At 36.9% G+C, this 15,302-nt stretch overlaps 1 protein-coding gene across 3 annotated transcripts in view; it reads left to right on the forward strand.

Moving 5' to 3' along the window:
* The window catches only part of ahctf1 (AT hook containing transcription factor 1), a 137,845-nt gene extending 125,424 nt beyond the window's left edge, over positions 1-12,421 (forward strand). For all 3 annotated transcript variants that reach the window (XM_028796922.2, XM_028796923.2, XM_028796924.2), the window contains exons 32-36: positions 2,745-2,962; positions 3,120-4,950; positions 5,702-5,820; positions 10,598-10,686; positions 11,952-12,421. In XM_028796922.2, coding sequence (XP_028652755.1) covers positions 2,745-2,962; positions 3,120-4,950; positions 5,702-5,820; positions 10,598-10,686; positions 11,952-12,156 — 2,462 coding nt within the window. In that variant the 3' untranslated portion in view covers positions 12,157-12,421. The remainder of the gene's footprint in view (positions 1-2,744; positions 2,963-3,119; positions 4,951-5,701; positions 5,821-10,597; positions 10,687-11,951) is intronic.
* The last annotated feature ends 2,881 nt before the right edge of the window (positions 12,422-15,302 follow it).

Raw genomic sequence — 15,302 nt, forward strand, 5'->3', positions numbered from 1 at the left:
CAAGACCAAAGAGCTGTCAAAGGACACCAGAAACAAAATTGTAGACCTGCACCAGGCTGGGAAGACTGAATCTGCAATAGGTAAGCAGCTTGGTGTGAAGAAATCAACTGTGGGAGCAATTATTAGAAAATGGAAGACATACAAGACCACTGATAATCTCCCTCGATCTGGGGCTCCACGCAAGATCTCAACCCGTAGGGTCAAAATGATCACAAGAACGGTGAGCAAAAATCCCAGAACCACACAGGGGGACCTAGTGAATGACCTGCAGAGAGCTGGGACCAAAGTAACAAAGGCTACCATCAGTAACACACTACGCCACCAGGGACTCAAATCCTGCAGTGCCAGACGTGTCCCCCTGCTTAAGTCAGTACACGTGCAGGCCCGTCTGAAGTTTGCTACAGAGCATTTGGATGATCCAGAAGAGGATTGGGAGAATGTCATATGGTCAGATGGAAAAAAACTCTACTCGTCGTGTTTGGAGGAGAAAGAATGCTGAGTTGCATCCAAAGAACACCATACCTACTGTAAACCATGGGGGTGGAAACATCGTGCTTTGGGACTGTTTTTCTGCAAAGGGACCAGGACGACTGATCCATGCAAAGGAAAGAATGAATGGGGCCATGTATCGTCAGATTTTGAGTGAAAACCTCCTTCCATCAGCAAGGGCATTGAAGATGAAACGTGGCTGGGTCTTTCAGCATGACAATGATCCCAAACACACTGCCCGGGTAACGAAGGAGTGGCTTCGTAAGAAGCATTTCAAGATCCTGGAGTGGCCTAGCCAGTCTCCAGATCTCAACCCCATAGAAAATCTTTGGAGGGAGTTGAAAGTCCGTGTTGCACAGCGACGGCCCCAAAACATCACTGCTCTAGATGAGATCTGCATGGAGGAATGGGCCAAAATACCAGCAACAGTGTGTGAAAACCTTGTGAAGACTTAGAGAAAATGTTTGACCTCTGTCATTGCCAACAAAGGGTATATAACAGAGTATTGAGATGAACTTTTGTTATTGACCAAATACTTTTTTTCCACCATAATTTTCAAATAAATTCTTCAAAAATCAGACAATGTGATTTTCTGGATTTTTTTTTTCTCATTTTGTCTCTCATAGTTGAGGTATACCTATGATGAAAATTACAGGCCTCCCTCATCTTTTTAAGTGGGAGAACTTGCACAATTGGTGGCTGACTAAATACTTTTTTGCCCCACTGTACATATGTATTCACAGCCTTTGCCATGAAGCTCAAAATTGAGCTCAGGTGCATCCTGTTTCCCCTGATCATCCTTGAGATGTTTCTTCAGCTTAATTGGAGTCCACCTGTGGTAAATTCAGTTGATTGGACATGATTTGGAAAGGCACACGACTGTCTGTATAAGGTCCCACAGTTGACAGTTCATGTCAGATGAATGAAGTCAAAGGAATTGTCTGTAGACCTCCAAGACAGGATTGTCTCGAGGCACAAATCTGGGGAAGGTTACAGAAAAAATTCTGCTGCTTTGAAGGTCCCAATGAGCACAGTGGCCTCCATCATCCGTAAATGGAAGAAGTTCAAAACCACCAGGACTTTTCCTAGAGCTGGCCGGCCATCTAAACTGAGCGATCGGGGGAGAAGGGCCTTAGTCAGGGAGGTGACCAAGAACCCGATGGTCACTCTGTCAGAGCTTCAGAGGTCCTCTGTGGAGAGAAGAGAACCTTCCAGAAGGACAACCATCTCTGCAGCAATCCACCAATCAGGCCTGTATGGTAGAGTGGCCAGACGGAAGCCACTCCTTAGTAAAAGGCACATGGCAGCCCACCTGGAATTTACCAAAAGGCACCTGAAGGACTCTCAGACCATGAGAAAGAAAATTCTCTGGTCTGATGAGACAAAGATTGAACTCTTTGGTGTGAATGCCAGGCGTCACGTTTGGAGGAAACCTGGCACCATCCCTACAGTGAAGCACGGTGGTGGCAGCATCATGCTGTGGGGATGTTTTTCAGCGGCAGAGACTGGGAGACTAGTCAGGATAAAGGGAAAGATGACTGCAGCAATGTACAGAGACATCCTGGATGAAAACCTGCTCCAGAGAGCTCTTGACCTCAGATTGGGGCGACGGTTCATCTTTCAGCAGGACAACGACCCTAAGCACACAGCCAAGATATCAAAGGAGTGGCTTCAGGACAACTCTGTGAATGTCCTTGATTGGCCCAGCCAGAGCCCAGACTTGCATCCGATTGAACTTCTCTGGAGAGATCTTAAAATGGTTGTGCACCGACGCTTCTCATCCAACCTGATGGAGCTTGAGAGGTGCTGCAAAGAGGAATGGGCGAGACTGGCCAAGGATAGGTGTGCCAAGCTTGTGGCATCATATTCAAAAAGACTTGAGACTGTAATTGCTGCCAAAGGTGCATCGACAAAGTATTGAGCAAAGGCTGTGAATACTTATGTACATGTGATGTCTCAGTTTTTTTATTTTTAATAAATTTGCAAAAACCTCAAGTAAGCTTTTTTCATGTTGTCATTATGGGGTGTTGTGTGTAGAATTCTGAGGAAAAAATGAATTTAATCCATTTTGGAATAAGGCTGTAACATAACAAAATGTGGAAAAAGTGATGTGCTGTGAATACTTTCCGGATGCACTGTATCTCTTTATCTGGGCTATCATTAATTTATTGTACTTTATGAACTGAGAAGCTTAATATGTGTATGCTATACATTTTCAAAGGATAACTTACTGCATTTGTTCTCCCATTAAACAGCTGTTGTGAGTGTAAATGACAGTGAAGATGTTGGTAGCACTCCTTCAGAGCCTAAAGCAGAATGTATAACTGAAATAGATCTTGACAGTGAAGTTGAAATTATTGAAGACAATGATGTACATGTGAAAACATTTCATTATGATGAGAAAATCATCTGCTTGGAGCATGAACCTGCAAGAGACTTGTTTCCAGTTATTACCCATGAAATAAATGCCCAGGTAATCCTTTTAGTAGAATGTTACTTTCTTAGCAAAAATTTAAATTTCAGAGGGAATAATTATTGTTATCTACTCATTCTCTGTGCCTCAAGTTATTGATAGTTGCTAATTTGTAAAATATATATGATTTTCTTTTTTCCTGTGCTATATTTCTTAGGTGGTAGAAGATACAGAAATGGAGTGTGAATGCCTTGAAGACAAAGCTGATATAGTCTCCTATACTGAACTGAGACCATTAGATACTTTACTGATTCCAGTACAGTTCAGTAGTGAAGAGCATTTTGAAGGTCCTGAAAAAGAGACAAATGAAATTGAGCCTACTGTAGTTCGTGATGAATTAGAAATGCCTCCTAGCAACTTTACTTTAGTGCTGGAAGCTGAGGAAGAAGAACCAGAATGTTCAAATTGTAAATTAGCTGAAAATCCATTAATTATAGAAATATCTGAATTTGAGAACAACGTTGGTGCTTTTACAAGTGAAAATAAGTCTATGCAACAAATGAATCGAGAGTCGTTAAACCTCATTTTGCCTGGTACGGAGAGTTATGACACCCAGTTGAACGCTACAGTGAACTGTCCACACTTCTCTGAACCCTCTAAAGATAATAATGTTGAGTGTTTGGTCGATACAGTTAAGAACATCAAAAGTGAAGACTTTTCAGTGGAGCTTATTGAGCAAGTTGTTCCAGTCGAGACTTTAGTAGTAAGCAAGGAGGAAACGCCTGCTTTCTCAGGCATCCATAGTCATTCTCCCAATATGCAAACAATGTCTGCTGAAGAACATATTGCATGCCGTACCAGGGGCAGAAGTGTTATTTTAGTAGAGAATAGTATGGTGGCTCAACCTGAAAGAGTTAATAAAGATGAGCAGAAAACACCAGTTCCTCCTTCTCTGAGAAAAGGCAGGAAGCAAATAAAAAGTGTTACTGATGATGAAAAAGATGGGGGGAAATCATCACAACCTCAGGATGATATTTCATACATATCTGCCCTTAGAACTACACGTAGTACAAAACGGCATGAATCTGAAATAGCAATTACACCAAGACGAAGTCTAAGAAGACTTACTTCTGCCACAGATGAAACCCCAAAATACGTTTTAAGCAAAAAAGGACTTGATAAGTCTGTTGTTGGTGTTGCTTTGACTTCATTAATAGAGCAAACAGAAGAGGAAAACGTACCAGTTACTCCTAGCAGAAGAACTAGACAGACACGGAACAAACAGGCACACAGTCCTGAAAAAGCTCAGCCAGTTGCTCTTGGAGGTTTTGAAAGTCATTCAGAAAGTATTTTTATTAGTCCTATAAAGCCTACCAGAAAATCACAAATTGTACTTGCAAAGGATATGCAAAACATTGAACAGGAAAAGAAAAATAGTCAAGAGCAAGTTTTAGTGACTCCTGGAAAACACAGTAAAAAATCTAAAGCCAGCACAACTGGAAATGTTCCTTCTCCTACAAAGCAATCTTCAGTTCCTGTGAGAGTAACTCGTAGTAGGTTGTCAAGCTTAAGTCTTGGCATTTCTAATTCACCTGGATTTAATTTTACGGCTGTTGGAGATGCACCTTTAGCATCTTCAGCCAAATCACCTAGTAAAGTTACATTTCTCGACAAAATTGTGGAAGATTCTGCTCCAGTTATAGAAATGCCTGTACTAAGACTAAGCAAAGTTCACAAGAAAATGACTGAGACCACGACAGATAACAGGAGAAGCACACGATCGACTTCAGAGCACAACCGAAGTTTGCTGCACTCTGCAATAGAAGCCACTAAAATCTCAAGTGTACATGATGGAAAGACTAAAAAGACTTTGGTGGTAGACGCCACTGATATTTATACTAAACATTTAAAGGAACTTCATACAGTTAGTGAATCAGAACAGAGAGTACTTCAGAACATTCAGTCCAATAAAGACAAAGAACCTCAGGAATTACCCATAGAGCATTTTGCCTTCTCTCCTCCTAATACAAGAGGACGAAAGACAAAAGGTAACCATTTTTAATGTTATACTACAGTATTAATGACGTCAAAAGTAGGAGGTACTTGAGAGGGCTTTGCTACAGATGAATTTTGGTGTATTTGAATAGAAAATAGGGCAGACTGGTTCTTCTAAGGACAAGTGTGATTTACACATCACTCACTCTGTAACCAATTGTTCATTTTACGGATTGCAATAGCAACTTCCTCAGTTTGGGCAGACCATGTGTGAGGTTTTAGAGATTAACTGCTTGAAGAATACCAAACTGTTCATGATTTGTATTCTATTAAATCACCATTCGAATACGGAGGAACATGTCTAATGAGAACAACACAAATACCTCATGTTTTAACATGCTGATTGTCAGCCTTCTAATACATTCATTAAAATCATTAGAAAGAGATACAGCCATTATCTTGAGTGAAAAAAAATGGTTCTTACATATTGTTTACTTTTGGAAAATAAACCATGATCTTTTATACTCCTGTTTTTCTTAGAAATATTCACCTTTTCAAAATAAAAGACGGCCCTGTCATTATGAATGTGGGATACAAGGCTGAACCTTCAGTATTTTGAACATCCATGTCTGAATATATGTTTCTGAATAATTTAATTTACTGTTTATTTGTATTAAAATTATTTATATTAGCTATCTATGTGTGCTTAATATATAGCACTTTCATGCCAATTATAGTTTGTTCAGATTTCTGTTTTAATAAATTTATGGAAGATATGTTTTTCACTGGTTGTTTTGTTTTCAGCTGAAACAATCGAATCTCCTGAAGTACCATCCACTGCTAAACCCAGTTTTGCCTTTTCTCCTCCTGCAACACGCTTGAGGAGAACTCATACAGCTGTATCTAAAGATGCTTCTCATATGGTAAGCAAGATATAGAATTAAAATTTAGTTTTACCAAATTAGTTAATTAATCAGTTAATTTTTGTACCATTTACAGTGCTGTGAGAATGTGGTTACTCTGTTTCTGATTTATTCAATTACTGCTAAAGTGGTAAATGTTTTACATCTTCATTCAAAATCAAGTATTAGATTAAGGGTATATAAATGAATAAATAGCACAGTTTTTTTTTTAACTGTGTCATTTATTGAATTAACAAGGTTATGTAACACAAGTTGGCACTGAATAAAAATGTCTTTGTGCCCTTACTCCAAATAATTGGTTGGGTTGCATTTCCTATTAGGAATCTCAACCCACTTTGCCTTATGGAACTGCTTTAATTCCAGCATTTATGATTTCGACTATGAACTACTAAAATCAATTTCAGTTACATTTGGGTGTGTGGACTTTGACTTGGCCATGCCAAAAGTTCTTTTCAAGCCTTCTGATGTAGACCAGATGTTCTCCTTAAAAATGTTCTGATAAGGAAAGTTATTAGAAAATTAATGGTCTCTTCAATTATTCCAAATTTTCCACATGCAGCAAAGCATCCTCACACAATCGCATTTTTACCACCATGTTTGACCATTGTAGAATGTTTTCGAAGGCCCTTAAATTCTTACTATCTACCACATTGTTTGGTAACTTATTCCATGTACCTATGGTTCTCTGTGTGAAAAAAACACTTCCAAATGTTTGTACAAAATTTACCCTTAACAAATCTCTGTGTCCCCATGTTCTTGTTGAACTCATTTTAAAGTAAAAGTCTCATTCCACTTTACTAATTCCCTTCATAATTTTAAATACTTCAGTGATGTCTCCTCTTAATCTCCTTTTGCTTAAACTGAAAAGGCAAAGCTGTTTTAATCATTCCTCATAACTCGTCCCCTGCAGTCCTGGAAATCGCACTCTTAACATTTAGTAAGGCCATATTTAAGGTCTTTTGAAGAGCAGAGCTGAATCGAACTGTTACGACAGCTTGAAATGGTAATTAAATTATTCATGTTAATGCCACTTTGTGTGGATTTTTTACTTAATCTTTAATCTGTAGTTATAGTTCTAATAAAGTGCACATCTACAGGTGATACAGTAATTAAATTATTTGCATTTATACTGCTTTGTCCAGGTTTTTTACTTAAACTGTGGTTTGTTATTATAGTGTTAATACAGTGCACATCTAAAGATGAACTCAACACGGAATTATCGCATCCTAGCAAGGTATTATGGAAAGCATTAGGATTAGATTTATGTAGTCAGGATAGATGGATTACCTTCGAGATGTTTTTGGAGAGGACCAGATGCAGTCAGTCTCACCTGAAGAAACACAGTTTCTCCCAGAAGCAATCCCAATTATCCACGAACCTTATGTTTTTTTCCTTGCAGAAGCCTCTCAGCCAGTTCTTTAATGCCAGCATACGACTAGTATTCATCAGACCTAGCTAGGGGGAGATCACCTGAAATGAAAATTCTTGCTGCTGGGGTCCTCTCCTTCATGACTTGATTGAGCACTCCCACTGTCGATATTGAGTGTTGTTAACTCTGGCATGTATTACAATGGTCCCAACAACCCCGTCCTTATGCTTCTTGAATTACCATGTTACTATTTACTGCTACCATGTAGTACTACTACATGCCATCATTTACTACCATTAACATATATTTTAATAGTCTGGACATTGATAATGCTATTGTATTATTGGACTGAGATTAAAAGCCATTATGTTTGCTTAAACTGTTATCAATTAGTGTTTTTAGAATAACAACTGATAGCAAAGTAAAAATTGTAAATATTTGACCTTGTTATTATCATTAATGTATGCAAAAAAGGCAGGTAATATTGCATTAATGTATTAACGACTCTAAACAAAGAGCATAAGACAAAAAAGCTAATAAATACTACATTATTTTAAAAGCATTAATGTGTGCTAAAGAAGATAGCTAATCTTAAGTTTTCAACATTATCATCCTCTATCTCCTCCTCTTCCTATAAACAATTTGCACAACGGAAAAACCTATTAAATATCTCTATTTCATTAATGTAAACAAAAGATAGCTTCATTATTATCAATATCATCCTAAACAATCTGTATTTGCACTGCATCATTATTATAATTATCATCCACTTCCTCTTCCTCCTTCTCTAAACAATTTGCCCAAAATAAGCTAATGTTACATTTTTTTTACCTTCATCATCAAGTTCGTCAAGACAAAACAAATAATAATACTGCATTATTGTTATTACTATTAGTACTATCGTCATCATTATTATTATTAACATCCAACACAGTTTGCATAAAAGCACACTCAAGTTCTATTCAGGCAGGATTAGTTTTACATTACAAGATGGTACAGCCATTCAGGAATATAGTGGAACAAAATGGAGCCAAAGATTGAAACTTTGTACCCATGCAAATGAGAAATAAACTTTTATATAGTTCTGGTTTATGGTAGTGTGATGTCACTTCCTGGATGATTTTACAACATACCTTTTTTTTTTTTGGGAGAAATTTTGGCAGACCTTCCACTCCTGGGATTATTCTGGTACTGGATAGCTTTGTTCATTAGATTAATTAATGAAATTAATCCTCTTTAGCGGATATTAGGTTTTTTGAAGACCTGGAAGCATTCAATGTTAAATATTTGCAATAAAAGATGATATCAAGAAGGGGCAAATACATTTTTGTGAAGAGTATCAGATTACAGTGGTAAAAGTGTTTCATGATTACTAAATTGCAGATTAAAAAAATAATAAGATTTTTATAGTGCATTAATGTTATGATTTACATTAATTTCTAAAAGGTATGTACATAAATACTAGAGCCTAGCTAATATTTGGTCTGTACATATACATATGCATCAGTTTCTATTGAACATGTATCAGTGTTGTGATGCCGAAACTCTCCCAAGCAAAGCATGTTTGTTACGTTATTTTTCTAGTGTAAAAGACCCCTGCTTGAAATTCTACTCCCCTTGACTGAATAACACAATGATGGTAAACAAATTGTCCATTTGTTTCTAAATAACCTTCACCCGCATTCATCGTCCCCAGGACTAACAATAAGGCAAATTTTTACAGACAGTGCTTAAAGTAATTTATTTACTTACTGTTATACTTGAAGTTCAGTTTTCTTGTAAAAATTCTGTATTCCATACCTACTTTTCCCCACTGCCAAAATGGCTGCTGCACAATCTTACTCCAAGTTTATACAAGGTTTTCTCTTTGTAACTAAGATAGTCTTTGTTTTAAAGATCAGGTGTTTATCCAGAGGAAAACATCAGAAGTTTCGTTTTCAAACAGTTATGCACATGTCTTAGTATGCCTCAGTGTTTGCTTTATAGAAGACTTGCACCATGAGAGTTTGCAAATTGTTTTCTTGTCTTAGTGACATGCAGTGTAGTAGTCATTATTCAGTCTGATTTTTAAAATGCACAGTCTGTCAGCTTTTGAAAGATAAGAGGTTTGGCTTGTTAAAGCATATAAACTTGCTTCCGAATTTCAACAATTGCATAATAAGGCAATTTATTTGTCAATAAATGCACGCCAGCTCAAAAGTGTGTTTTCACAAATCTAATTGCGAAGAGCCTCACGTGTTACTTTGACTTTTGAGCGAATCACACTTCCTGTGCAAATAAACTTCCCAAAAAGCCATTTTGGACTTGTCAAATGATCACTTGTTTCTTTGTGTGCATTAAAGGATACTCGTGCTACAAATTATTAAAAAGCAAAAATGCTTACTTTAGCACAGACCTATAATGGGAAAAAAGTCTTGTAGTTTATTTTTTAAACGTCGTCCTTTCTGGCTCTGTATAGTTTGGGATAAAAGTTTCAAATTAATTTTGTGTCTTTCCTGACAGAAGATGTTTTTAAAAAGTAATTACATAATATAAACAAGCAAGGGCAGATCAAAAATAGAAAGTTTAGACCCTTGAAGGGGCGGCTGACGTTTTTCAGTGATTCAAGTTATTTGTCTCAGCTCATGAGCAAAAGTGATTTGTTGGCTCACAAACTATTCTGACTTATGATTGAGCCTTTATGTTGCTTGTATTATTACAGTAAAACACATTCAGATACTACTACTTTTGCAATTATCACTCATCTTGTTTTCATGCCTACTTTCTTAGCTTGCGGGAGTCTGGGAAATATGCAAATTTAAATTTTCCAGTAGCCTATCAAACAGGTACTCTTTATTTCAGCAATCAGAATATGAGAAAATTAAACTGGTAAACATTTAAAAGCCAAAAAAAGTAAAAATAAAGCTTTTCAAGCAACTCCTGGTTGCATAACAATAATAATCTACATTAAGTTGTACATATTATATGTAGATAAATACATTTCAGTTAATTTGATTAAGGCACACATCTCTCAAGATACTGTATATGTATGCACTGATTCATTTATGCATTCATTGATCATCTGTCTGTGAAGTATATTTAATATTTAAGTCAATATGGACTGTATTATTATCTTTATAAACATCAGTTTAACAATTACACACTTCTGCTCCCAGAACCTGCAGTGTAAACTGGAGAGAGTGTCTGTATGCTTCGGGAGCATTAAAAAAGGCAAAAATAAAAACTGTAGTTTAAATGTGAAATTAAAACCTGTTCATGTAAAGAAAAAAAAAACATCATTCACTTTCTTTCCATTCAGATTTTTTTTCTAGGAAAGCATAATACTTGAACACAGTTGGGCCATAACAAATACCTCAGTTTGTAAAAATATTGTTTTTTTTTTTTTGTTTTTTTTGCCTTTTATCATAGGAAGTACAAGATAGATTGCATAAAGCAATAAAAGAACAATTAGAAGAAATTCCTACAGCTTCAAACCAAAGAAAAAAGAAAGCTACACGGTAAGGATGTTGTTCTTTTCTACTGTAATGATATTCTGTTGTCTTTAATGTGTATAGTATTTGTTTTCAGTTTCGTACACACTGTACATGTTATTGGATCTTTGAATTTGTTTAAGTGTTTTGTTATTGCAGATAATGCTATCTATGAATGGTAAGAAAACATTGGACTTTATTAACAAACAGCATGTTTTTTCAGTAATTGGATCAGTGTAAAACTAATGTGAGTTTCAGGCATACAAGATAGCTTAGTATTTCATCAGGCCGTAATAAATGGCAGTTTGCACCTGCCCTTTGCAGCATTGACATCCATCCATCCATCCATTATCCAACCCGCTATATCCTAACTACAGGGTCACGGGGGGGTCTGCTGGAGCCAAACCCAGCCAACATAGGGTGCAAGACAGGGAACAAACCCCGGGCAGGGCGCACACACACACACCAGGGACAATTTTGGAATTGCCAGTGCTCCTAACCTGCATGTCTTTGGACTGTGGGAGGAAACCGGAGTACCCGGAGGAAACCCACGCAGACACAGGGAGAACATGCAAACTCCACGCAGGGAGGATCTTAAGCATGCACCTTAAGATATCTTTGAAAAGGTTTTTTGTACACTGATGTAGAATATCAGTTTTACATACAGTGTATAACATTGATAACCCAATTTTCTCAAATCCGTTAATCCACTTAGAGTCTCGAAGCCCAGATCCTATCCTGACAGCATTTGACATGTAGCAGGAAGCAATCCTGGAGTCACTGCACTGGAGCTCCTTTGACGCTGCCAGTCATATTTATGCATTGAGAAATTTCTAAAGGGTTCACCAACTTTCTAGCATCAGTGTATGTAAGAAACATCTCATTAGACAATTTAAAATGCTGTTTTTAAAGCATGTTGTTATTTATTAAACTTTCTTAACATTTCTCATGTTACGGTCCTGAAATTTAAAGAAGTGAAAGTTGTTAAGATCTGTTAAGCTATTAAATACTTTCCAATTTATTTAGCACTTACAGAGAAATATTCACACAATGTTTATGTATCTTGCCTGGTGTTGGTTTAGAGCAGTTTTTGCCTTGGGAACCATAATGTTCAGTCTGTGGAGATGTATTCACAATTCAGTTAAATCATTAATCTTTGTGCGTGTGTGCGTGCGTGCGTGTGTGTGTGTGTGTGTAATATATACATTGTCGCACTGTGATCAGAAATGGAAAATTCTATTGTTAGTAAAAGTGTTTTGTGTTTTTTTTTTTGTTTTTTTTTTTTAAACTAGAGGAAAGAAGGAAATTATTTGGTCTCCACCACCGGTTGAGGTCAATCTGATTTCTCCTATCATCAGCCCAGTCAGTGCACCAGTGGAAGAGCAAAAGAAATCTGATAAGGCTGCTGTTGCTGTAAGAATTAATTTAAGAAAGAACAGAAAGAGATTAACTGAGGTCATTTTTCCAAAACCTGTTACACGCAGGAAAATGTTGTAATTACAAGATTCTATCAAGTAATGCATTTCGGACTTATAAGATTGTCACAAATTTTTAAGATAGTGAATTTATAATTTGCTATTTGAAAAAAACAATTTTTATAAATTATTGTAACATTTCTTAAATTGGATCTCTTTGGGGAGGTACCACTGTACAGTGAATTGGGCAGTTTCTTTATGAAACTTAATACATTTATATAAATTTTTCAAATGTAATTATTGTATTAGGATTGTTGCTATTATAAATAAATGTTCATTTTGCAATATTTTACAGTGTTAAATGGTTATGTTTTTATTGTGTGATTTTCTTGAAATAGTTGAGAATTGTGTGTGCATGCAGATTATTTTTATACATACTATGTACAGTATATTAGTTTTGTGGTAAACCTTAGTATTTGCTTTCGCAACATATAAACCTGTCTCAGATAAACTGCATTATGGGTGCACTGATAGAGATTTATGAAGACCACATTAGTTTCTCATTAGTAAAATATTTTTGTCATGTACTGTGATATAAGTGACAGTACTGTGTAATACCCATGACAGAGAAAACAAGTAAAATTACTATTTATATATACATCATAACACTGAGGTGTTTTATTTTTATATATTTATCAAAGGCAGATATTATTATTTTTTACAAAATTTTGTATCATATGTGCTATTTGAAATATCTCGATAAAAATTTAACTTTCCTGACAATTTTTCTTCAACAGACTTGGTCTGCTGCAGACCGAGTTGTTTCTTACAGACAGTCAAACAAATGTGAAAGCAACAGTATTTTCATATTTTATGGGAATGCAAGAAAAAAAAAGAAAATGAATAGAACATCATACGTTCAATGAAATGTGCATGTATGGTCGGCCTTCCATATCCATGGGTTCTGCATCTGCAAATTCAACCAACTATGGATTGAAAATATTCAGGGAGGAAAAATCCAGAAGGTTTCAAAATGCAAAACTTGAATTTCCAAAACGCAGAGCACTGCGCTGAATCCACACCAATTAAGTGATCTTAAGACATAATGTAGCCTGTAGGTGCTCATAGGTGTTAACTTACAGCACCTATATGGCAGAAAATTGTTGAACTGCTATTCAGTTGGCTATCTTTGCTTGCATGAAGCACCCTTGCTGTATTCTGACCCCATTCTCCAGCAGTCACCACCTTTAGAAAAGGAAAGCTTGTTTTTCACTCACCTATCTTACCTCTTCTTCTGAGCACTACCAATTAAAATGGTGGGAAACGGTTTCCATTTTTACAGTACGTGCACCCGTTGTATGGATTCATGCCCAATGAGGGACATCAAAAACTTCACTTAAGATATAGGGAGAATAGCGTTTGAGAAATGCATAATCAATACCCCATTTGTCTTATCAACAAATTAGTCCTGTGAATGTAAGGTGTATAAATCCGCCATTTTAGAGAAGAGCTTTAAACAATGAGCGCAGGCATGTGTGTGGTGTTACAGTATACAAAATGTGAAAGAGGCTAAGAGGAAATTAATGGATTGCTGCATTTACTTTATCTTCTAATTCATTAAACCCACTGTTGTTAATGACAATATGAAAGTTTTTCCTACTTGGCAGGCCATGTCGTATTTATGGCAACCTGCTGGCATTTCAGTCTCCCATTACTGACTCTGTATCAGATCCTGAGTGAAACACTTAAGCCAGTGCTCGCAAAAACACAACTGTACAGTCGTGGTCAAATGTTTTGAGAATGACACAAGTATTGGTTTTCACAAATTTTGCTGCTTCAGTGTTTTTTTAGATCTTTTAGTCAGATGTTTCTATGGTATACTGAAGTATAATTACAAGCATTTCATAAGTTTCAAAGGCTTTTATTGACAATTACATTAAGTTTATGCAAATAGTAAATATTTGCAGTGTTGGCCCTTCATTTTCAAGACCTCTGCAATTCGCCCCGGTATGTTATCAATCAACTTCTAAGCCAAATCCTGACTGATGGCAGCCCGTTCTTTCATAATCAAAGCTTGGAATTTGTCATGATATGTGCGTTTTTGTTTCTCCACCCATCTCTTGAGGATTGACCACAAGTTCTCAATGGGATTAAGGTCTGGGGAGTTTCCTGGCCATGGACTCAGTATTTTGATATTTTGTTCCCCGAGCCACTTAGCCACTTTTGCCTTATGGCACAGTGCTCCATCATGCTGGAAAAGGCATTGTTCGTCACCAAACTATTCTTGGATGGTTGGGAGAAGTTGCTCTCGAAGGATGTTTAAGGCATATTATTGTCATGTTTTAGCATGGAGTTAACCCGGACCGTCACACATCTCAGGACAGGTCTACTACACCTTGCAGTGACTGCTGCCAGATCAGCTCTGACCTTGTCATGAAACAGGATGGTGGGCTTTGCTGCGCTCTACGTACTTCTCCTTTAGTTAGTATGGCAGGCAATCCTTCAGTATTGACACAAGGAATTTGAATTTTCACTTTTTATCCCACCACACATTCAATCCATGTAAAAATGCAACAAGGAACAAATTCAGGAAAATTTGTCTAAGTTCGAGAATAAACTGAGAGCACTTGGCAAACAGTTGGAAGACTTTAAGCAAACATTCACGGCCCCAATTGAAACAGCCGAACATCAGGCATCTACTGCTAATGGGAAAGCAATGGCTGCAAATTTCAAATGCAAAAAACTAGGAGACAGACTGGAAGATGGATGCAGAAGGAATAATATTAGAATTGAAGGTCTTCCAGAGAATCATGAAAAGTCCAAACCCAGTGAAATTCGTAGCCTGTACCCTGCCAAACTGAAAGTGGATATTCAAGACAAGCATTACATCTTTACCACTACGGAGGAAGTAGAAAAAGAGTTAAGATAACTGATCCCAACACTTTTTTTGAAATACAATCTTGAGTCGCTTCCTGTAATGGCATGGCAAAGAAGATTTTGCCGGCTGTTTGATCTTGCAATGATACTGGTACTGTAATTATACATCCTTTTCCCTTCTCGGCCACTTTTAGTTTATGCCTTAAGTAATTATATTAGAACACTCTAGACGAGAACAGACCATTCAGCCCAACAAAGCTCGCCAGTCCTATCCACTTATTTCTTCCAAAAAAACATCAAGTTGAGTTTTGAAAGTCCCCAACATCTTACTGTCTACCACACTACTTGGTA

This window comes from Erpetoichthys calabaricus, chromosome 3, assembly GCF_900747795.2.
Source record: "Erpetoichthys calabaricus chromosome 3, fErpCal1.3, whole genome shotgun sequence".
NCBI classification, from domain to species: Eukaryota; Metazoa; Chordata; class Cladistia; order Polypteriformes; family Polypteridae; genus Erpetoichthys; species Erpetoichthys calabaricus.